General features: G+C 38.1%; 1 protein-coding gene and 1 long non-coding RNA gene across 3 annotated transcripts in view; both read right to left on the bottom strand.

The window, feature by feature from the left end:
* Positions 1-23933, bottom strand: part of LOC114149763 (NACHT, LRR and PYD domains-containing protein 12-like) — a 109648-nt gene that overhangs the window by 7404 nt on the left and 78311 nt on the right. The window contains exons 4-10 of one of the 2 annotated variants that reach the window (XM_028025846.1): positions 11530-11626; positions 7410-7488; positions 7024-7252; positions 5108-6884; positions 4481-4654; positions 3042-3215; positions 2321-2494 (exon numbers count right to left, since the gene is read on the bottom strand). In XM_028025846.1, the coding sequence (XP_027881647.1) occupies positions 2321-2494; positions 3042-3215; positions 4481-4654; positions 5108-6884; positions 7024-7252; positions 7410-7488; positions 11530-11626 (2704 nt within the window). The remainder of the gene's footprint in view (positions 1-2320; positions 2495-3041; positions 3216-4480; positions 4655-5107; positions 6885-7023; positions 7253-7409; positions 7489-11529; positions 11627-23933) is intronic. The other variant, XM_028025845.1, reaches the window with a different exon arrangement.
* Positions 11889-16106, bottom strand: LOC114149843 (uncharacterized). The gene is made up of 3 exons (XR_003596609.1): positions 16096-16106; positions 12795-12886; positions 11889-11940 (listed from the first exon to the last, which is right to left on the bottom strand). It is a non-coding gene; the product is annotated as an uncharacterized LOC114149843 (long non-coding RNA).

Genomic DNA, 23933 nt, shown 5'->3' with positions numbered 1-23933 from the left:
CCCCAATTAAAATGAAGGTTGTGTCTGATAAAAAGAAATCTCCATGGAGAAATACACAAACAGTTAGATCTGCAAGACAACTCTGCCGCAGGGCAGAACGAAAATGGCGTAAAACTCAACTCCACGTTCATTGTGACATCTATAAAGAAAAACTACGTAACTATCATTTAACACTAAAACATGCAAGAGAGGCTTTCTTTGCGGATGTCAAAAACAAAAACATTAACAATGCTCCAGCTTTATTTGCAACAGTTGACAGAATCACAAACCCTCCTGTGACGTTACCGCCTGAATTCCAATGTTTTGCCGCCTGCAACCAGTTTTCCAGCTTCTTTTCAGAGAAAATTTTAAAAAATCAAAGCATTAATCTGTACATCCACTATAAAGTCAGTACCAATGCTGTGCCCAAACAAAACAAATACAGGAAAAATGACCCAATTCCAACTACTTAATTATAAAACCCTACAGGAAGTTATAAGTCAACTAAGCTCCAGTTCCTGCTGTCTGGATGTCCTAGATCTATAACTCTAGAACATTTCTTTAAGAAAGTCCTGCCTGTTGTTGCTGCTGATCTGATCCAGATAGTAACTCATCGCTCTCATCAGGCGTTTTCCCCCAGGCTTTGAAAACAGCAGTAATCAAACCACTGATAAAAAAGAACAATCTGGACAAATCACTACTGCAGAATTACAGGCCGACCTCTGACCTCTGACCTCTCATTCATCAGCAAAGTTATTGAAAAAGCTGTTTAAACAATTAACTAGCTTCCTAACTATAACCAACCTCTTTGACTCCTTCCAGTCTGGTTTTCATGCTCACCACAGCACAGAGACCGCCCTCGTAAAAGTGTTCAATGACATCCATATAAATACGGACTGTGGGAGAACCACAGTGCTGGTTCTGTTGGACCTCAGTGCAGCTTTTGACACTGTTGATCATGATATATTACTGAATCGACTGGAGAGTTGGGTCGGACTCTCCGGTCCAGTGCTTAACTGGTTTGAATCTTACATAAAGAACAGGGATTTCTTTGTTTCAATTGAAAACTTCTCATCAAAGAGGTCATAGGTCACATGTGGGATACCCCAAGGTTCAATCCTAGGACCCCTTTTATTCAATATTTATATGCTCCCACTAGCTCAGGTTATAACAGGAAATAATATTAGCTACCATAACTATGCAGATGACACACAGCTCTACATTACGATGTCACCAGGTGACCTTTGACCCCATCCAATCACTGAACAGATGCTTAGAACAGATAAATGTGTGGATGTGCCAAAACTTTCTCCAGCTGAACAGAAACAAAACTGAAGTTATTATTTTTGGATCTAAAGAGGAACGATCTAGAGTTATAGATCTAGAGTCATAGATCTAGAGTTATAGATCTAGAGTAATAGATCTAGAGTCAATGCACAGCTTCAGTTATTAAACTGAAAACCAGCGATCAGCCCGAAACCTGGGAGTAGTGATGGACTCTGACCTGAACCTCCAGAGCCACATAAAGACAGTTACAAAGTCGGCCTTCTATCACCTGAAGAACATTTCCAGGATTAAAGGACTAATGTCTCAGCCAGATCTAGAGAAACTCATCCATGCCTTCATCTTCAGTCGTATTGATTATTGCAACAGCGTCTTCACAGGTCTGTCCAACAAATCAATCAAACAGCTGCAGCTGATCCAGAATGCTGCTGCAGGCGTTCTCACTAAAACCAGGAAGATAGAGCACATAGCACAAGTTTTAAAGTCCCTCCACTGGCTCCCTGTAGCTCAAAGAATAGACTTTAAAATACTGTTGTTAGTTTATAAATCACTGAACGGCTTAGCACCACAATACATTAAAGATCTGCTGTTGTTGTATCAACCTTCCAGACCTCTCAGGTTCTGGTTCTGGTTCTGCTCTGCATCCCCAGAACCAGAACCAAACGAGGAGAAGCAGCATTCAGCTTCTATGCACCACAAATTTGGAACAAACTTCCAGAAAACTGTAAAACAGCTGAAACACTGACTTCTTTTAAATCTCAACTAAAAACCCACCTGTTTAAGATTGTATTTGAAATGTAATCAATTACAAATTTATTGATGGAACTTGACTTAATATCGTGTTTTGATTGTTGATTCTATGTTGCTTTGTGTTTCTGTGTTTGTAATGATGTAAAGCACTTTAAAATGCCTTGCTGCTGAAATGTGCTATACAAATAAAATGTGATTGATTGATTGATATAATTATTTTACTCTACTATTGCAAAAACATTTACATCCTAACTGATAGAATGTAATGGACAGAAATCTGGTTTCACCAGAATTGAGGACATTTTACCTGAGAGTTTCCAGGTTGCAGTTTGGACTCTTCAGTCCAGCAGAGAGAAGCTTCACTCCTGAATCCTGCAGGTTGTTGTTACTCAGGTCCAGTTCTCTGAGACTGGAGGACTGGGAGCTGAGAACTGAGGACAGAGCTTCACAGCTTCTCTCTGAGAGGTTACAGTCACTCAGTCTGAGGAGACAGGCAGAAAAACTCTGTTATTCAGCAAATGACAAAAAATTATTTCTTTATTTCAAGTCAAGAATGTTCTTCTTGGAAAGATTGAAAGGACTTTTAACTTCATATATTTTTATGTTGACTTTTATTGTGAATTGGCTCATTTTGTAGATGGTTCTCCTGTCTTGAAGGATTGAACAACAGACAACAAGGAGGGTGGCAAGAGAAATATTACAATCCACCATGAACTAAATTTCAGTGTCAGTTTTAACAGAAAGAGTCCAGTAGAAATCTAGGCTGAAGAAAAGCATCAGGGCTGGTTTGAGGGAAAACACCAGCTTCAAGCAAAGCAGAGAGAATCTCAGATTTCATCTTATCCTTTTTGAACTGCTTTGATACAGAGATGGAAAACTGAGCAGCAACTGACAAAAGCTGTTCCTTTGAGCAACAAGCTAACTATTCAACTTCAAACTAAATGTTTCCCAGCAGACTGACTAAAGACGTTTCTCCCTCTTCCTCCTCTATCAGACCTTCTCTGCTCCTGCAGCAGGTTCCTCCATACCTGAGAGCTTCCAGTCTCCAGTGTGGATCCTTCAGTCCAGCCGACAGCAGCTTCACTCCTGAGTCTCCTGGATGATTGTAGCTCAGGTCCAACTCTTTCAGATGGGAGGGGTTGGAGGTCAGAGCTGAGGCCAGAGAAGCACAGCCTTCCTCTGAGACCAAACAGCCTGATAAGCTGCAGACACACAATTCATCACATGATGAGAACATTGAGGTAGAACCCAAGGTCTGAAATGGTCATCTTTACAAAAGGAAAAAAGTCAATAAATTAACCTGAGAACATGAAGTAACACCCTTATTCCGTTACATGAGTAATAAAAATCAACACTTGTCACCTGAAGAACGGATCAGAACAGAAACATCTTTCATTTTTCCACAGCAGGGAGTTCAGGTTTACCAGCAACAAGTTTAAGGTAAATGGAAAAATCAGATATTCAAGATAAAGGTAAAAACAAAAATAATAGGAGACTGTAGAGTAAGGACACATTTACAATAGAGGAATAACAATGCTGTACATTTACTAAAAACAGCATAATCAGTTTGAAAAATGTGCAGCTGAGCAGGGCAATTTATAATAATATGTAAGATGTGTATATTTGTATGTTGAAACAGCAATAGACTATTTAAAAGACATTTAAAAAGACTGCGTGTAACAGCTCTGCAGAACAATCAAAAAACCCTCCAGTAAGTAAATACTTAAAGCAAAAGACATGTAACACTTTTTATTTACTTTCACTGCTCAATAGGAAGAAACACACTAACAAAAATCAGACCACAGTTTGTTCATTTCATTACTTCGGCTGAATCTTGATAAACTGCATTGTTATGCCTTAAATCAAAACTGGCTACATTGATTTCATAGACTTAGCTTCTTTTTCTATTGAATGTGGCCAATATTTCAATTATATTTAGCTCTCTAACTCTTACTGTAATAAAAAGAGTTTGAAACTGGAGGGGCTGAGTGTTACCACTAGCCGACAGCTCCGTATGTGAGCCGAGAGCAGAGGGGTTATTGAAGCTGATAGTAATAGAAAATAAAGTATGTCTTTATTTATTATCATCTTCAGTGTACAACCTTTAAAACCACAAAATAAAATTGAAAATGTTTCTATAAAACTCTGGTGCTCAGCCTTACGTTTAAGTTATGATACTTCCCAAATACTTAATTTGTACTTATTTATAGGTTCTCAGCCATCCAGGACATGAAAAAAAAACCACTTATTGCACATCCTATCACAGTTCCACTCTGAAATTAAGTGAGTTCCTGATAGCAACCCATCATTTCACAAATGTTTTTAAAAACAGTCTACATGTCTAGGTGCTTACTTTGGAAGTTATTGGAACACCTGATTTTGATCATTTGGATGGGTGGTCAAATACTTTTGGCAATCTCTACTAGCAACTAGTGGATAGAAATCACTAGGATTGAGAACATTTTACCTGAGAGTTTCCAGGTTGCAGTTTCTACTTTTCAGTCCAGCAGAGAGAAGCTTCACTCCTGAATCCTGCAGGTTGTTGTTACTCAGGTCCAGTTCTCTGAGACTTGAGGACTGGGAGCTGAGAACTGAGGACAGAGCTTCACAGCTTCTCTCTGAGAGGTTACAGTCACTCAGTCTGAGGAGACAGAGAAAAGTCTGTTATGAAACAATTCCTCAAAATTTATGTTCTATCAAATCAGCGATGTTTTTATTGGACAGAGAAGGAACTATATTATTATACACGAACTTTGTATTTGTTGTGAACTGGTTCATTCTACAGTTGGACCTCCAGCCTTAAAGGACAGAACTACAGGTAACAAGGAGGTTGGAAAGAGAATTATAAAATTCCACAATTAACTATATTAATCCAATTTCAATTTTAACATAAAGTGGAGGAGTTTTGCTGCTTGAATATGTAAAATTATGCTCAGCTTCTGAACTAAGTTTGTTACTTTTTTGCGCATCCACCCCAATGGGACACTTTAAAGAGACAATGCAGCAATATATAAACTGAAACATGAGTATTTACCTCATAATTAGCAGATTTCTATCTATCAAATATAAATGCAGTAACAATCTGTGACCTTACAGAGCTTTGTTGGAGGCTTTAACCACTGGCAGCAGCCTCAGAAGAACCTCCTCTGAAGCAGAGTATTTCTTCAGGTCAAACACATCCAGATCTTTTCCTGATGACAATAAGATGAAACCCAGAGCTGACCACTGAGCAGGAGACAGTTTATCTGTGGAGAGACTTCCTGAACTCAGAGACTCAACTAGAGAACGATCATTCAGTTCATTCAGACAGTGGAACAGATTGATGCTTTTCTCTGCAAATCCATTCTCTCTTATCTTCTCCTTGATATATTGAACTGTTTCCTGATTGGTCTGTGAACGATTTCCTGTCTGTGTCAGCAGACCTTTTAGGAGTCTCTGATTGGACTGCAATGAAACTCCCAGGAGGAACCGGAGGAACAAGTCCAGGTGTCCATTTGGACTCTGTAAGGCCTGGTTAACTGCTCTCTGATGGAGATAATTTATATTTGATCTGTTAAATGTAGAGAAATATGATGGTGTATTTTCTTCCATCAGGTTGACACCAGAGTTGATGAAAGTCAGATGAACATGAAGAGCAGCCAGAAACTCCTGAACACTCAGATGGATGAAGCAGAACACCTTGTCCTGGTACAGCCCTCTCTCCTCTTTAAAGATCTCTGTGAACACTCCTGAGTACACTGAGGCTGCTCTGATATCGATGCCACACTCTGTCAGGTCTGATTCATAGAAGATCAGGTTTCCTTTCTGCAGTTGATCAAAAGCCAGTTTTCCCAGAGACTCAATCATCTTCCTGCTCTCTGGGCTCCAGTGTGGATCTGTTTCAGCTCCTTCATCATACTTGACCTTCATCACTTTGGTCTGAACCACCAGGAAGAAGATGTACATCTCAGTCAAGGTGCTGGGCAGCTCTCCTCCCTCTCTGGTCTCCAACACATCCTCCAGAACTGTAGCAGTGATCCAGCAGAAAACTGGGATGTGGCACATGATGTGGAGGCTTCGTGATGTCTTCATGTGGGAGATGATCCTGCTGGCCTGCTCCTCATCCCTGAATCTCTTCCTGAAGTACTCCTCCTTCTGTGGGTCATTGAACCCTCTGACCTCTGTCACCATGCCAACACACTGAGGAGGGATTTGATTGGCTGCTGCAGGTCGTGTGGTTATCCAGAGGAGAGCTGAGGGAAGCAGTTTCCCCCTGATGAGGTTTGTCAGCAGAACATCCACTGAGGTGGACTCTGTAGCATCAGTCAGGATCTCCTTGTTGTGGAAGTCCAGAGGAAGTCGACTCTCATCCAGGCCATCAAAGATGAAAAGAACTTGGAAGTGTTCAAAACTGCAGATTTCTTTGGTTTCACTAAAGAAATGATGAACAAGTTCCACCAAACTGAACTTTTTCTCTTTCAGCACATTCAGCTCTCTGAAAGTGAATGGAAATATGAACTGGATGTTCTGGTGGGCTTTGCCTTCAGCCCAGTCCAGAGTGAACTTCTGTGTTAAGACTGTTTTCCCAATGCCAGCCACTCCCTTTGTCATCACTGTTCTGATTGGTTGATCTCTTCCAGGTGGGACTTTAAAGATGTCTTCTTGTCTGATTGTTGTTTCTGGTCTGTGTGTTTTCCTGGATGCTGTTTCAATCTGTCTGAATTCATGTTCATCATTGACCCCTCCAGTCCCTCCCTCTGTGATGTAGAGTTCTGTGTAGATCTGGTTCAGAAGGGTTGGACTTCCTGCTTTAGCAATCCCCTCAAACACAGACTGGAATTTCTTCTTCAGAGCAGATTTAAGTTGATGGTGACAAACTGCAGCAAGATGTTCTACGTTAAAAAAACAGACATCACAAACAAATCAAAATCATATTCTGAAGAGGTTTGAATAAATGTGATTCCATCTCTTCATACATCAGTAAATGTGTGATTTATCCATCAGGTTAAATCTTTGTAGAAATCCTCTTACTGATCTGCAGACAGTCAGCCAGCTCCTCCTTCTTCATCCTCCTCAGGAAGTTCAGTGTGATCTTCATCACTGCCTCTCTGCTGATCCTTGTCTGTTCTTCATCATCACCTTCCAACACCTCATCATCTTCTCTCTGACTCTCTGAGCATTCTGGGTAATCTGGATTCAGAACCTTCTGGATTTTCTTCAGCTCGTTCTTCACAAAAGTGACAATGTTGTTCTCCAGTAGCTGGAACATAATAATAGATTAAGGTAAAAGACTGACATCATGGAGCCAAACACCAGATGGATGTTGAACAGACTGACAGTCCTCTGGTCTACAAATGCAGCATGGAGGTGACTGTTAACAGGACCCATGGAAAAGTAGTTCTTCTACATGTACAGACCATAAATATGGAATCCAGCTTTGTTTGATGTTGCTGGGCAGACGGACCACTGGCAAACTCTGAGCTCTGCTGGTCCACTCTGTGGAGGAACCAGGAACAATAAGACAGTTAGGAAATATTCATCCAACAGTATTCACAGAGGAAATAACAATAACAGTTTTGCAATAAGACTACTTAAAGCAGAAGAACAGAGCATCACATGAACAAAATACAAAGAATTTAGAAAGATGAAGATGAACTACAATGATGAAGACCAGCAACACCAGAATCACCCAGTAGACATTTTAAAATGTTGGTGCTGAACTTTGGCTTCAAACATTCCACACTTTCAGCAGATCTGATGCTGGTGGAGACAGTTTCCCAGAGCTTGGGAACAGTGGAAGTGAAGGCTCTTTCCACACAGGTCTTCAGGACAGTGTGGGACATCCATCAAGTTCTGATGACTAGATCTGAGGTGATGTGAACATGGAGGAGGTCTGAGATATGTGGGCGTGTGTCCATGTGGGATCCTCTCTTGGATGTTATAGAGAGGATTTAAAATGGATCCTGTAGATCGGTGGAAGCCAATGAGTTCACATTGCATCTGTCCACACAGAGACAATTAGAAGTTAAAGGTCCATGAAGTGATATCTGAATACTGATCCCGCCACTGGCCCATCCATCTGTCTGGGCCATCAAGAGTCACTCTCATCTCATCAGTCCATAAAACCTTTGAAAAATATGACTTCAGATATGTTATAGGCCCGTCTTGATGTTTCAACTTATGTGTCTTGTTCAGTAGTGGTCTGATTTCAACCTTCCCTACCTTGGCTATGTCGCTGAGTTCTGAACATCTTGTACTTCTGGGTGCTCAAGGTTGGAGGTCTCGAATATGATGGCTTCAGGAAGATAATGGCTTCCTGGTAGCTTCACGTTTGATTTTTCTCAAATTTTTGGCAGTTAATTTACATCTTTTTTTTCTCAACATGTTTCTTGCGACCCTGTTTACTATTTGGAGCAATACATTTGATGTGATAATGCCCCAATATCTTAGCAATTTCAAGAGTGCTGCATTCTTCTGAAAGACTTTTACAATTTTGGACTTTTCAGAGTAACTTAAATCTATTTTTTGGCCCATTTTGCTTGAAGAAAAGAAGCTTTCTAACAATTATGCACACCTTGATATAGGGCAGTGCTTCTCAATTCCAGTCGTCAGACCCCTCTACTCTGCATGTTTCAGTATATTTCAGAACAGCTGATTCAGATGATTGCATGGCATCTTCTTAAGCCATCAAATACCATAGAAGGCTGTTAATCACCCATAGATTCAATCCAGGTGTGTGGCAGAAGGGGAAAATGCCCAAAACATGCAAGGCAGGGGGGAACTTAGGACCAGAATTGAGAAACACTGATATAGGGTGTTGATCTCCTTAGGCCCCATCCTTCCTCATTAAACAAATACACATTAGCTGATATTCAATAAGCATTCCATGTTTACTGCTAGGAGTTGAAATATGTGCATAAAAATGATATGATCAAAACTAAAACTTGCCTAATAATTGTGCACACAGTGTAGGTATAGTGAAGCATTCAGACCAGAGAGTTTCTAAACTCGTCATTAATTTGTTCAGCTCTGCAATGTTGTCTGAAGCTCAAATGAGATATTTTGAATCCAATTATATATTTAAAAAGAAAATGCTGCACCTTTAAACTCATGTAATGAAATAACCCCAAGTCACTGGTTAAGTACATGTAATTGTTTGAAAATTGTGAAAACTGGTATAGAGGGGTGAGATCTCTCCAGTAAATGCCGAAAACAGATCATAAGGGCCTGAGAGATATAAGTAATCTTGCATTTTGATTTACTAATGATTATAAATCACGTATTCTTGTATGTTAGGACGTGGAATTGTCCTAAAAGTTAGGACAATTCCAAGGGCCCCTGGCCAACAGGGGGGCCCCCCCAACAATAATTATAATTTTTTTGTTCATATAAATAAAAAAATGGGGCCCCATCAACTATAAAATTAATTATGTTGTGTTTTCTGAAATAGTTTTTAGCAGTAAAAATTAAATGTTACCACTCCCAGACCTAAAAACACACATCCACATTTTCCCTGAACCCCCCTGGATCTGCATGAAATGGTTCATTCCTGCTTAGCACTCTTGACAGTTTTCAGCAGCAGACAGTGGAAGACAAGAGTGACTGTGGCAGTTACTGTGCTGCCAATAAAAATTATAAAATCAGGTTTTCAAAAAAAAAAAAACAGAGAGGGAGAGAGAAAAAGGTAAAAGTGTCATTTTGTAACCCAGTTTTTCTCAGAGAGGTGGGTAGACTGTGAGAGATTATCACCCATTTAGCATAATTAGCTTAGCTACAGACTGTTTGCCTCCATTTCACTAGCATTTAATGAATAAAGGAAAAAAATTACCAACATATTCATATATTTAACTGGTACCTGTACATTTTATTATTATTGTGTGTTTGTTTATTTTATTTATTGTATATATTTGACTTTTTGCACGGGAGTTGCAATAAAAATTTCGTTGAATTCTGTTCAATGACAATAAATGCTATCTATCTATCTATCTATCTATCTATCTATCTATCTATCTATCTATCTATCTATCTATCTATCTATCTATCTACTTAACAGATGAGTCAATCAGTAGCAGCTCTAACCCACGTTCCTCCTGACCTGCCCTCTCCTAAGTGAAATTAAAGGTGCAGTATGAGACTTTAAAAAATATATATTTTTACATATTTGTTAAAACTGTCATTATGTTGTGACAGTATGGTATGAAAGATAATCTGTGAAAAATCTATTTCCCCTGTCTTTTCCCATTCACATTTTATCTGTTTCATAGCAAACTGTCACGACATGGTGACAGCTTTAACAAATATGGAGAAAACATATTTTTGATTAAACTTATATATTGCACCTTGAATAAAATGCAACTACACAGCATTTTTTTGAGAAGTCTGGAATGTATATTTTGCATGTTGTCTGTGACTGTTGTTCATGGGGAGAGACATTTCAATAATCTAAAATTAATAGAAAAAATTTAAGCAACCTACTTGCAGATTGTTGCATGTAAAATTCATGAGCAGTAAATATTGTGCTAGTATCAGTTTTGGACCAAAGAAAGCAAGGCAGTTACAAGCCTTTAATATTGTGACGCTTTTTATGGGTCAAATAGACTCAAAAAATTGTAACAGCAGCTGCATGGGGGGCCCAATCTAATTTTTTGTCATGGGGCCCAAGATTCCTGGTGACGCCCCTGCAGACAGATCCAAATGACTGATGAACTTGTGTAGATTTCTCTGCAGATGCGACCAGGAGGAATTTGTGAGGCTGTATGTTCAGACCCAGCAGCTGAAGTTCTGGTATTTTCAGTGCAGTCGTTTGATTTAATTTATTGTAAGTTATTGAGGCCACAGTCAGTGGTTTTTCTCACTGAGGAGAAAAAGTTAGAAGTTCATCTGCTATATGTGTGATTGGATCTGGATTCACGGTTCAACTAAGTGAATATTAACTAAATCATGCGGCTGAATAGCTCATGTTAACATGATTATAATTTAACAGGTAAAAATAATACATGACATGTTTCAAAAACATGTCATGTCATTGATCCTCCTGAATAATGTCCAGCCTTGTTTAAAGAGCAGTAAAATCTGTTTCTGAAACAAACATGGTGGTTTGAAATGACTGAGAGAAGTTTGGTGATGTTAGTGTTGAGCTCTGACATGGAGAAGAACCAGGAATCATTTCCACTCTGACCATCCAAGGAGGATCTGATCAGAACCAGATGGTCCGTTAGAGACCGTCTGGTTCTGAAAGATATCCACATGAGATATTTTTTTTAGATTAACTGTGGAAATTGTTAATAATTCACTACGTTGGATGATGTTTGAACCACAGAAATGAAACTGGAATCATGAAATTAATTCATAAAAGCCTTTTTCTTTCAGCATTACTTTGTCTGGAAAATAAATTAAATTTAGATTTAGAGAACAATCCAGATGTCAATCTAGAAATTAAACTCACTTCTGCCTTTTGTGTTTGTGTGTTAAATTAATATTGGATGGTCATAATAACAGATATAAACAGAACAGTTACAGTAGTTAGAAACAGCTCACCTCTCTGATGGTGGAGATCCAGGAGATTTAAAGTCAATGAAATCTTCCTTTGACCTGTCGCTCTTAAAGGACACACAGCTGGGTTCTGGTTCTGGTTCTGGTTCTGGTTTGAGTCTCTGATGTAACCTGACAGAAACATGATGATTAAAAGTTAATCTGTTCAGTCTGGATGAAGCAGCAAAGAGGAGCAGCAGCAGCTTCATCACCACGTCTGTTCTGGCCTGATATAGTGAACGCTGTGTGAAAAGGGCTGTGGACAGTTAGAGATGGTGACCTCACCTCTGACCTTTGCTCTGGCTCTCATCTTCCCCACACAGAGTGGTTTTAGAGGGAGGGACTCCCTCCTCTCTGTCCTCACACTGATCCATGCTGCTGAATTCACATCAGCTCACACACACTTTCTACCTTCACCTGCAGAGGAAACACACATCATTCATCTGCACATCAACTCTGATCATCCTTTACATCATTAGAGCTGGAAAAAGATCAGCTGCTCCTCCTCTGATTGGCTCTTCTTCTCTGCTTCATATCAGTGTCAGGTGAATGCAGTCAGACAGCAGAGAGGCAGAGGAAGCTGCCATCAGCTGCTGCACTTCTACTATCAGTCCACTAGATGGAGACATGGAGCAACATTTACATTCACTGATTCAACCTGAACAACAAGAAGTATTTTAGTTAATTATTAATAAACTCTATAAGTGGATTATATGTTCCATCAAACATTAGATATTTAATAATCAGGCTGAATCAAAGACTAAGACTAAACATTAAAAATAATATTTCATTTTAAATGTAAGCAACAAGAAATTGTTGTTTCTAACTTCAATGGTGGAGACCAGAGTTTGATACCATGAAATAAAATTATGAAGCAGTTTGTCCAGAGACGAAAAGAAAGAAACATCAGCTGTTTGTCGTATTTGATTTTAGTTCATCAATAATTTATTAATCCTGTAGATTAACCTTCAAACAGAAGAGAGATGAAACTTTGAGCTGAAATCAGAAGTTAACATCAGAGAGCAAAAACAAACATGAAAAGTCCTGTAGACAAAATAGAAGTAGGAAAAGAAGCAAACTTACAGTTTGTTCAAATGACCCAAAGAGTTAAAGAAGAACAACACATTGAGACCCAACCGAATCACAGAACCAGAATTGTGCCACACCTGAACAGAGACACAGAAGAACTGGACTTTTAAATGACCTGAACAACTCAGAGTTCAAAGTCAAGGTGTTATAAATGTTGAATAACTGATTATGTGACAGCTCACCTGGTTTGTAGTTTCTTCTTTCAGAGCAGCAGAAGGTTTGCTGTAAAATCAGAGGCAGGTTGATAAAATCTTCATGAGGAAGGAGAGAAGTTCTGATGAAAATGTTTCATGATGGTTATTGATGATAATTCTGCTACCACTTGATTGTTTTTCTTTGTGCTAATATTTTATTATGTTCTTAAGTTTTTTTAATCTTGTGTTTTCATGGTTGTTATTTATGCAACATAATTTGAGGAGAAATGAGTCCAGAGAAAAAAGCAGCTGGTTGATTCCTGCTGCAGTAACTGGTCTGACTATAAATACAGTCAGAATATGAACAAAACATTAAACAATCTAAACTGTAGTCCTTAACATCACCACAGTACTGCAGCTAAAACCACACATTGTTCTAATGTAGATTATTCCTAAAGCTCCTATATAATCATTGATCATTATGTTAGTGTGGTGAGCAGAGTGAGGACAGTCTCTGTTTAAAACCAGGATCAGCTGAGGAGATTCTGCTGATCCAGGTTGAAACCCTGATTTCATTTCAATCATCAACCTGAATTTAAAGTCAGAGTCAGATCAAGCAGCAGAGAGGTGGCAGCTTGTTCCAGACTCATTATTTACACATGCAGCTGTTTTCCAGCTGTTCTCCACAGCTGGAGGGAGGGGGGATGTTTGGGAGGAGAGAACCTGAACATTCAACCTCCAGGTTTCACAGCTGGATTCTGACCTCAGCAGCTGGAACAATGACACAGATGAAACCAGTGACTCCTGAAAAATGGGATGTTTGGATCTGAGCAGGTCTGCAGATTCCACTGACTGGGATTTATTCAGAAAATGTCTCAGAGCTGAGAAGAGCTGAGCTTCTTTAGACTGAATGCTGAATGTTCCATACATCCGTTTTAGTTTATATTAGTTTAGAAAATAACATAATTAATATATTAAACTAATGATTGTTGCTTCAGAATAACAAGTTTACACAGTTTAATTTGTTATAAAGAGCAGCAATTTTTAAAATTTAAGATGGCGAATTTACTCAATTAACAGCAGAAGTACTATTACCACTGTTAGTGGACTAAATTGCTGATGTTTCCAATTGTTTTTAAAGCTCAGAACCTGAACATCACTGAATGGGAGGAGAGCAGATTTCCCAGCATTCAGACTTGACTTTGAACTCATGTGGTTTATGTCAGGTAAAAGTCCAGTTCTGTTTTGTCTCTGTACAGGTGTGGCATTATTTTGGTTCTCCTGTGGTTCTGTTGGGTCTCAGTCTGTTGTTCAGATGTTCTTCAACTCTTTGGATCATTTGAACAAACTGTAAATTTGCTTTGTTTTCTACTTGAAGTTTGTCCACTGGAACTTTCCAACTTCTTTCTGTTTTATGATGTTTGGAGAAAATGTTCACTTCTAAATTCAGCTCAAAGATTCTTCTTCCTGCTGCTGGAAAGTTAATCTGCAGGATTACTAAATTATTGATAATGTGGAAGAAAAGATAACATGAGGAACAGATAATGTTCCTTTATTTTCTTCTCTAAACAAACTGCTTCATGATTTTATTTCAATAAATCAAACTCCAGTCTCAACCAGTAATGTCAAACCCAACAGTTTTTTGCTGCTTCATTTCAAAATAAAATATTTTTCTTAAAATGTCTTTGATTCAGTCAGATTATTAAATAGTTACCATTTGATGCAGCAGATAATCCACTTGTAGAGATTAATAATTAACTAATTAAAATACTTCCTGTTGTTCAGGTTGAATCAGTGAATGTAAATGTTGCTCCATGTCGCCATCTAGTGGACTGATAGTAGAAGTGCAGCAGCTGATGGCAGCTTCCTCTGCCTCTCTGCTGTCTGATCAATCCAGAAATGTTTAGCAGAGGGGCATTGGCTTGATTTGGGGGTGCAGGTAAGGGGGCAGACTAAACTAGCTATTACTTTAATATAAAAACATAAACAAATAATATAAGTATAGATATTTATGGAACATTTCAAATAAAACAACTATGTTTAATACCACAAAAATAAGAATATAAACAGTGACATGTTTAATGTTGAATAATTAAGCTGAAATTAGCATAAACAGCTCATATGTTACTGAAATCTAAGGTTTCCAATTTCTTGAGTCTATTTCTTTGAATGCAAAATCAATCTATTCAAGAGAAGAAATAATATTACTCAAGTACAAGAAAAATAAAAACAGTTCAGTAAAACTAATCTTATAAGTACCTTTTTCCCAAAAAAAGTTACTCAAGTACATGTAACCAATACAATCCATTTTTGAACATAGATAACAACAATATTAGTCTATTTTTGTTAAGAAGCAAAGTGGCGGCTACAGAATGATTTTCTGCAGGTGCTAAGGGGGAGCTAAGCATTTTACTGAGGAAGCTATGAAGGATCTATTTATAGTTATCAACACACAGGCATTAGTATTGTTATTTTAATCAGACTGATTTGTGTTTATTTGATGCTTAGACATCAGCATGAAGCCTTGAGCCATTAGCCAGATTACTTCCAGATAATATTACATTGTTTAGGTTAAAACAGCATTTATGGCAAAGGGGAAACCCAAGTATTGACCCTTTGCAACTACGTCACTTAACCATTCGAAGCGCCATGATGTAGATCGGAAGTGAGAATCTGGAGTATTGAACTAAACGGATGAAGTTGTTTTCCCAAGTTGTTTTTGTCAGTTTATTTCTGGTTTCTACTTGTTGGAGTTGAGCTAATCTGTCTGTGAACGTAACACACCTGGTTGGGGTATTTACAGAAGCCTGAAACAGCTAGCTTACAAACCGACCCAAACCTCCTCCCTCCTGACGTGTTGATCAAATTACCAAGTTTGCCTGAATTCACACCACATGATTTATGTCACTGTGTCATAAACAGCGTTTCCCCTTAAACCGGAGCAGCCTTAAAAACGTACAGAAGACGAAACGCTAATCATTTTTTTCAATACATGCTAGGCTACATGATGGCGTGGCATTGTTTCCATGGTTACTGATGGTTAGATGCTACCTTCTCCATAATGTGACATTTGATATCTTTCTAATCATACTTACTAATACAGTATATGAACGTTAATCTTCTGACCTTGTATAAAGTGTTGGCTGTAAATCCGTGGTCACACCGAGAGCTGCCAGTCATTATGATTGACGGCTGCTATCCATCGCTGCATCTTTCCTTGTTAAAATAAAATGACGAGCTTGGTTTGGACCAGAAACCAAGGTACAGAAAGAGCAGCAACGTTCTGTATCCTTGTGCAGGTTTTGTTTTGCAGGGTAGCACCGCTGGAGAAGTTTGAAGCAAACATCACCAGGTTTGTTCGTAATGAAGGATTTGGAGGGCAGAGTCCAAACCGTTGTCCATTTGAGATCAGAAACAAACTGTCTCCAGTAGTGGGTCACATAAGGTGTAGTAGCAATGTCCTTCTGAAATAAGGATCTTATATTCCTGTTTCTAGTGGAGGGTTTAGAGGAGGAACAAATTTTACCCACAGCAGATTCAGAAACAGAACAATGTATGTCTGCAGCTCTGTTCTCCCCAGAATGATGATGGACCTTAAAGAGCAGAACTTCTTTAGGAACGGCATCCAGAACAATAGCAAATTCCCTGGAGGGAACTGGGATCCAGTAGGTGGATAAAAATTCAGAGTAAGACTTTAGGTACCCGAAAGAGTTAAATAATTGTTTTACAAAAGTAATATTATTATTAAACCACTTAGGGAAAAACAGAGATTGGTTTTTGTAAAGAATATTTCAGTTATTCCAGATGAGAAATGTGTGAGGGGAGAAAAAATGTTTATAAATTAGAGACCAAGCAAGGAGCATCTGTTTGTGATAAGTGGCTAGTTTTAGTTAGACTAAATAGTAATATAGAGTAGTTTAGTTAACCACCAAGTTTAGAGAAAATATAATCAAGGATAAAATTCCACAAAGAGTTCAATAAAACATTTCTGATCCAATTGATTTTAAATGTGTGATTTAAAGATGAGAAATCTAAAAAGTTTAGACCACCTGAGTCTACAGGGTTTAGGAACACAGAGTCTTTGATGTAATGTGTTTTATTCTTGAAGATAAAATTGTAGAGCATTTTATCAATAGTTTTACAGGTAGCAGTATCAACATTTAACGTTAATGCAGCATAAGTTAGTCTGGATATTCCTTCAGCTTTAGATAACAATATTCTTCCTCTTAAAGATAAATCTATTTGAAGCCAGTGGTTTAATTTCTTTTTGGTTTTATCAATTGTAGGGTCAAAGTTAAGCTTGCATCTTTCTTTGGCATCTTTTGTGATAATTACCCCAAGATATGAAACTTGTGTTTTAACAGGAATGTTGTAAAGATGGGATTCGCTACAAGATGATATGAGAAGAAATTCACATTTGTTTAAATGAAGTTTGAGGCCTGAAGCATCAGAGAAAGTTTGGATGAGCTTAATAACAGGAATCTGGTCAGCATCTCTCAGAAACAGTGTTGCGTCATCAGCAAATTGACTAATACAAATTTCTCTATCAGCAGCTGAGATACCACAGATATTGTTTTCCAGAATAAATGTTGCAAGATGTTGAGCTGCAATCAGGAATAAATGAGGGGAAACGGGGCAAACCTGTCTCACTCCTCTGGATACTGGAAATCTGGGACAGGAGCCATGCTTCAGTTTAATACAGCAGTTACCTTTCTGGTAAAGAGTCTGAATAGATTTTATTGAATATTGCCCAAAAACAAAATTATCTAAGGCCCGATACTTAAAGCCATGATCTATAGAGTCACAAGCCTTATAAAAGCCTAAAAACCAAATAAAGCTGTTATCATTTATTAGTTGTGAATAGTCTAGTAGATCCAGCACAAGCCTTAAGTTGTTTGTGTTTGTGGGACATGAAACCTGATTGAGATTCATCAATAATAGAACTGAAGGTTTGTTTAATTCTTCTGGCCAAAATAACAGTAAAAACTTTATATTCATTGTTCAGTAAGCAAATAGGTCTCCAGTTGTCAATGAGTAATTTGTCTTTGCCAGCTGTTGGGATCAGAGTAATAAGGCCTTGTGTTAAAGTAGGAGGCAATTCTCCACGACCAATAATTTCTGAAAGAGAGCTGAGAATAAAGGGACTAAGATCTTTGACACATTTCTTATAAAGCTCACTTGACAGCCCATCACTACCTGGTGATTTGTTGTTTTGAAGACTTAAAATAGCCTCTTCTACTTCCTGTACAGTGAGGTTAGCATCACACATTTTGTTATCAGCCTCAGATAAAACTTTACAATGTTTCATGGAGTCAATCAGTAAAGAAGCTTTTTCATCTGAGTATTTAGAAGAATAGAGGTTGTTGTAAAAATTGGAACAAAATGAACCAAGAGTTTTATGATCTGATACAATCTTGTCATTAACTTTAAATGTGTCTAAAGTATTATGAAGTTTAGATTTTTCTAAACCAGAAAAGTAGGAAGAACACTGCTCCACTTCCTCCAACCATCTCGCTCTAGACCTGACAAACGCGCCTCGAGCTTCTGTTTATATATTTCATCAAGTTTAGTTTGACATTCACTAAAGAGAGAAAGGTCATCATCTTTAAGGTTATTATGGCTAATCCTGGATAAAGAAGCTATCTGAGAGCAAAGACTTTCTGCCTCTTGCCTTCTCTTTTTTGCAAGGTTACTACGAAAGGATCTCATAAATTTTCCTATGTCATATTTTAACAGTTCCCAAAAAGGACTAAAGGAGTTTTGTCTCCAGGCTTCCTCCCAGCGGGATTTAATCAGGGATCTGATGGTTTCAATAACATCCTCATATGAGAGACTGTTGTTCATCTTCCAACAGACAGCTCTAGGAATGCCGGGCGCCGAGAGTGAAAGGCTTAACATGATTATTTTATGGTCAGAGAAAGGAGCAGGGTGCGTATCAATATTAACAGCAGCAGAATCGACTTGCTTTGATACCAGCCAAAAGTCAATACTGGACTTTTTAGAAAGATCTTTGGTAGGGAGGCTCCCATCAGGGTTATTGCTGCCGATTCCGATTCCGATCACCCATGAGGCCGATCTTTGCTGATCGCCTGGATTGACTGTTTATTTTTTGCATTAGTTATAAATGATACTATGTGATGTGGAAAATTAAAAAATGATCTGGTTATAAATTCACCTAATTAACATAAACATACAACAAACTTGCAGGAACAATACAGCAGCTACTCAGTCAGAAGAACAAGTGAAAAACCTGCAACCAGTTAAACAACATTTAACAGTAAAGTTCTCTGGACCATAAATTATACATGAGTCAAATAAATCTCACAACACTGAAAATAACAAATAATGTCTAGTAAAAGAGGGAAACATTCATTCAAAGTCAAATGCAGGTTGCATGAAAATAAACAATCCTAAGTTACTGAATCAAAACTTCCTAAGAGCAGCTAGTTGATTAATTCTGGTTCTGATTGTTTCTGACTGAGCCGAGTTATTCTGCAGAACACAGGAGGAGGGAGATGAGATCAATTATTATTTATTTATAAATTATCTCTCATGTTTGGACATAGCAAAAGTTTTAATATGTGAAATCTTTGTTGTTGTTTACGTTAGTATTTAATCCTCTTGTCTCTGTTAGGTGGACAGTGGAGAAAAAGAAGCAGAAAAAAGCAGAACTAAGAACTGGGACATGATGGAAACCAGAACTTTCTGACCTCAGATCTGGAAAACAAACTTTAACTGAGACGTTACTGAAGCTTGATGTTCAGTTGATCCAAATCTAAAGCTGGTCTGCAGGGACGACTTTAGGGTTTGTTTGTTTCTGCTCACCTGGAGCACCAGCCGGGTGGAGTCAGTCTGAGTTCCTTCATCATCTAAAGAGAGCTGGAGAACATTGAAGATCCTCCTGGAAAAAATGGGAGCTTTGGAAAGAAATGAGCAGGAAGAGAAAGAAAAATGGATCTTCATCACTTCTGAAGTGGACGACATCAGAGTTGGATTCAGTGGAGTCACATGAAGAACAGAACACTGAGGCTAGAATAATAAACATCATGCTAAATATTAGCTGCAGCTCTGTCAGAAGAAGCTTCAGGTTGAATCTAAAGGAGGCTGAAGATCTCAAAGTGGATGAGAGGAAACCTGATGAGCTCTACAGTCCACTAGATCCAGATCAGAACCTGGAGAACATCTACGCTGGAAGCAGAACCACAAGCTAGAAAAATATCCAGGTTTCTATCCAACCTGAACACAGGAAGTCCTTTCTTCTTCTGCTGCAGCTGAGAAGGTCCTGCTGCAGAACTGAAGCCACACAGTTCCTCCACAGCAGAACAGAGGAGGTTCTGGAGGAGACCAGGGTCCACATCTGGACTCAGAGTTCTCCTGAGCTTCAGCAGAGCTGCTGGGTTTGGTTCTGATCCGCCTCTGTTCTGGTGTCTGATCTTCAGAGACCATCTGAACCGACCCATCAGAACTCAGTTGAGGTGGTGGAGGATGAGGATGGGGCGCGGCGAGGAGGAGGAGGAGGAGGAGGAGGAGGAGGAGGAGGAGGAAGAGGAAGAGTGCCATAATCCATCTCTCTGCTGTGGAGAACCTGTTTGTCACTGATTTCACCTTCTTGCCTGTTTGGCTCTTTTTTTCAGCCAGCATTAAAATGCCGCTAATTCAGTTTGGTATTCAGTCAGCACTATTATTATTTCAACATTATGATGGTCCCAAACCTATCAGTTCTTCTACTATTCTGGCTGCATACAACTTCCTTGTTCTGAGGACATTGAGTCTGTGAAAAGCATTAAGACAAACAGACAAATAAGAGAAACTTTTGTGAGGAGATTCAGAGTGCAGTGGAAGAAGGAGAACAAAACAGAGACAATGTGATTGATGAATGTTGGATTCTTGCTCCTGAACCTGAAGCTGTAAAATTACAGTGTGATGAGAATCTGAGAGATATTCTGATGAGGACAAAGAACAGGATATTGCCCCCGACTACAGTCATCAGTCTGATGCTGGAACAGAAGTCAGAGTCATCAGGGAACAGCCTTCAATTGATCCAGCTGTGTTACGCACAATTGATCAGAACCTGAACCAGAACCAGAACCAGAACCAGGCCTGTGTGTTCTATGCAGTAAGAGACTGGTGTATTCAGTGTTTCTGTGCTTTGAACCCTCATCCATTTTACTTCTATGTCAACGGTGGAGCAGGAAGTGGAAAATCCCACCTGATTAAATGTATTGACTCTGAAGCAAGCACTGCTCTGGATCATCAGATCCATCAGTAGCCTCTTCTACTGATGGAGAGGAGGCTGACATATCAAATCAAACTGTCATGTTGACTTCATTTACAGGAACAGCAGCTTTTTCTATCAATGGCTGTTTGTTACATTCACTGCTCAAACTACCCAGGAGTCTAAAACCTCCCATTCAAGGACTTGATACTCAACTAGATGAAGTCAGATTTGAGCTTTTAAATGCTGAAATTATTGCTACTGATGATATTTCAGTGCTTTCAAAACCTCTTTCTACTGATGTGGATGCAAGACTGAAAGAAAAGGAAATCACTGAGATTTTGGAGGAACGTCTGTTTCAGGGTCGTTGACGTATCAGGATTTCCATCAGGGGAAATTAAACATGTAAAAATATGTTTATCCATTGCAATTATTAGAACATTTCAAATGTTGTAAATACAGAAATTATAATTAAAAATTAAAATTAGATGTTTTCAGAGGTTTTTTATCAATATGATTCAGCTGTGGTCTTAAAAAATGTCATGTGGTGCGACCGTGATTTATCTTAAAATAAAGTATTTTCCATCATTTATTTATTTATTTACTTTGTATTTTTCTGATAATTATGACAGTTTTTCCCCAAAAAATGAACCAGTTTTATTTATAATTGTCTTATATTTTTCTTCACCATTTCATCAAACTGTGTTAAAAATAAATAAACTCCAGTCACTTGAGGAAACTGTATTAGTGATTAATATTTCTGCTCCAGAAATTAGATATTCCATTTTTAGTTCAATACATTTACTTTTTAATTGGTCACCAAATGATTTATAGAATAAATGTCGGCCAGTAAACGGGTCAAAATCCTTTAAAAAATAAAAATAGTATTACATCCAGTAACAGTTCATTACTAAAAACACAAATTAAACACACCAATTTAATTCAAATCAAAATTAATGCAATAATCAACTTTGTAACAAACATTTCAAACAGATCCTCATAAAATCAGAAAGTTCAGTAGATTGATTTTATTTTCTGAACTTTTTCAAAGTTTTATGTTAAAAACTTAATAAAAACAGAAATGTTCAATCTCCCAAATGTAAGAACAATAATGACAATAGAATAATTCAGTTGAATTGAATTATTTTAAGCAGAACCAAGTATGATAAATAATGTAATCATTCACAAGTTCCCCAAATGTGAGCTTCTTTCAAAACGGAAAAGATTTCAATGAACTTCTAAACCATCATATTACTCCTGGGTAGAGACGCTCCCATCAGGGTTTTTCCTGCCGGTTCTGATCACCATGAGGTCCGATCACTGCCGATCACAGATACCGATCACATGGATTGGCTGTTAATGTTTGGCTTTAGGTAGAAATGCTACTATGTGATCTGGCAAAATGGAGCCATAAAATCACCTCATTTAGACAAAAACATGTCCAATACTTGCAGGCTCACGGCTAATTGTTCTGGTTCTGATGGCTTGTTTCTGACCCAGTAGAGTAATTCAGCAGAACACAGGGAGGAGGCAGAGGAACTCCATTTGTTCTCTCAGATTATCTCATGTTAGGACATAGAGAAAGTTACATTAAAACTTTTTTAAAGTTTCCTCCTCAGTACCGCGTAGCGATGGTCCAACAAAGAATTATTGTGATGATTAATCAGGTTAAAAATTGGCTCATTCTGAAGATTTTTAACCATTTACACCGTTTTATACAGTTTTATACATTAAAAGATACAAAAACAGATGATTAAATCACTTATTAGAATATATTTACAAAGTTTTTCCATCTATTTTTAAACTTTCTAACTTCTTTTCTGCAGTTCCAGGGTGAGTCTTTCTTCATGACTCTTTAAGGAATGAGAAGCTCAGCTCAATGTTTTTATCCAACCTTGTTATTAATCAGTGAAATAAGTTGGAGGAGAGACGTTTGGTTCCTGTTGCAGCTCAGTGTTAATCTGGTTAATCTGAGAGATGAGCTCCAGTCTAACACTGCAGTGAGGATTAAAACCGGCCAGACAAGGTGAGGGACGGAGGAGAGGTCACCATCAGGAAGTTTGAACCTCTGCAACAAACTGCATTTTAATCACAACCAGCTGCTGATTTTACTGGGTTTTGCTTTTTCCAATTAAATCCTTTATTTTCCGGTTTGGGTTGAATCAGGTGTGGCCCACGTTGGCGCTGTGGCGGGTCATATCCATGTTGGTTTATTCACTAAAAACAGGTTTACTTTTTGTTATCAGATTTAAATGTAAAATATAGCAGAGATGCAGCGATCAGACCTTTTCTGTCCAACACTGATCTCCAGTTTTCATTCTGCTCTGATCTTCCAGTTCCTGGGATTTTTTCTCCAAAGAGAAAAATGTTCTGCAGGTTCTGAGTTTCAGGTAGAAGTTCTGAATGAAACAGAAAATATGAAGATTTTCCCACTTTAGGCTTCAAAGCATTGACCTCTGACCTTCATGGGATGGGAATGTTTTACTTTAAATCAGGACTTTCTGGAAGGCAGAGTTGATGAAAAAATCTTTTTAATGCAAATATTTAAATTTGACCAGGAAAAGAACAGAATGAGCAGCAAATGAACCAAATGCAGAAGAAAAATGTTTTTATTTAAAACACATGAAGAAAAACTGCAGCAAATTTACAAAAGGAAGATTTAATATTTAAATCTGACATGTTGAGAAAAATAGGAGCCGATAGAAACAGAAAATGTTCAGTGATTGAGAAAAACTGATCAACATTTCAATGAAATCTGATGAATGAAAGGAAAAAATAATAGAAACAACATCTTGATATTCAGTGTGAAGCTTTGACTGGAAACAAACAGAAAAACATGAGGATCCTGGAATATTCCTGGAATAATCCTGGAATATTTCTAGCTTCCATCTTTATGGGACGGGAAGAAGAAAAAGTTTCCAAGGATTCAATCACAATTGTTTCACCAAGAAATAGATTGTAGAGACTGAACT

Source organism: Xiphophorus couchianus, chromosome 8 (genome assembly GCF_001444195.1).
Source record: "Xiphophorus couchianus chromosome 8, X_couchianus-1.0, whole genome shotgun sequence".
Lineage (NCBI taxonomy): Eukaryota > Metazoa > Chordata > Actinopteri > Cyprinodontiformes > Poeciliidae > Xiphophorus > Xiphophorus couchianus.
The sequence above is the reverse complement of the archived record's forward strand: the minus strand, read 5'-3'. Positions and strand labels throughout refer to the sequence as shown.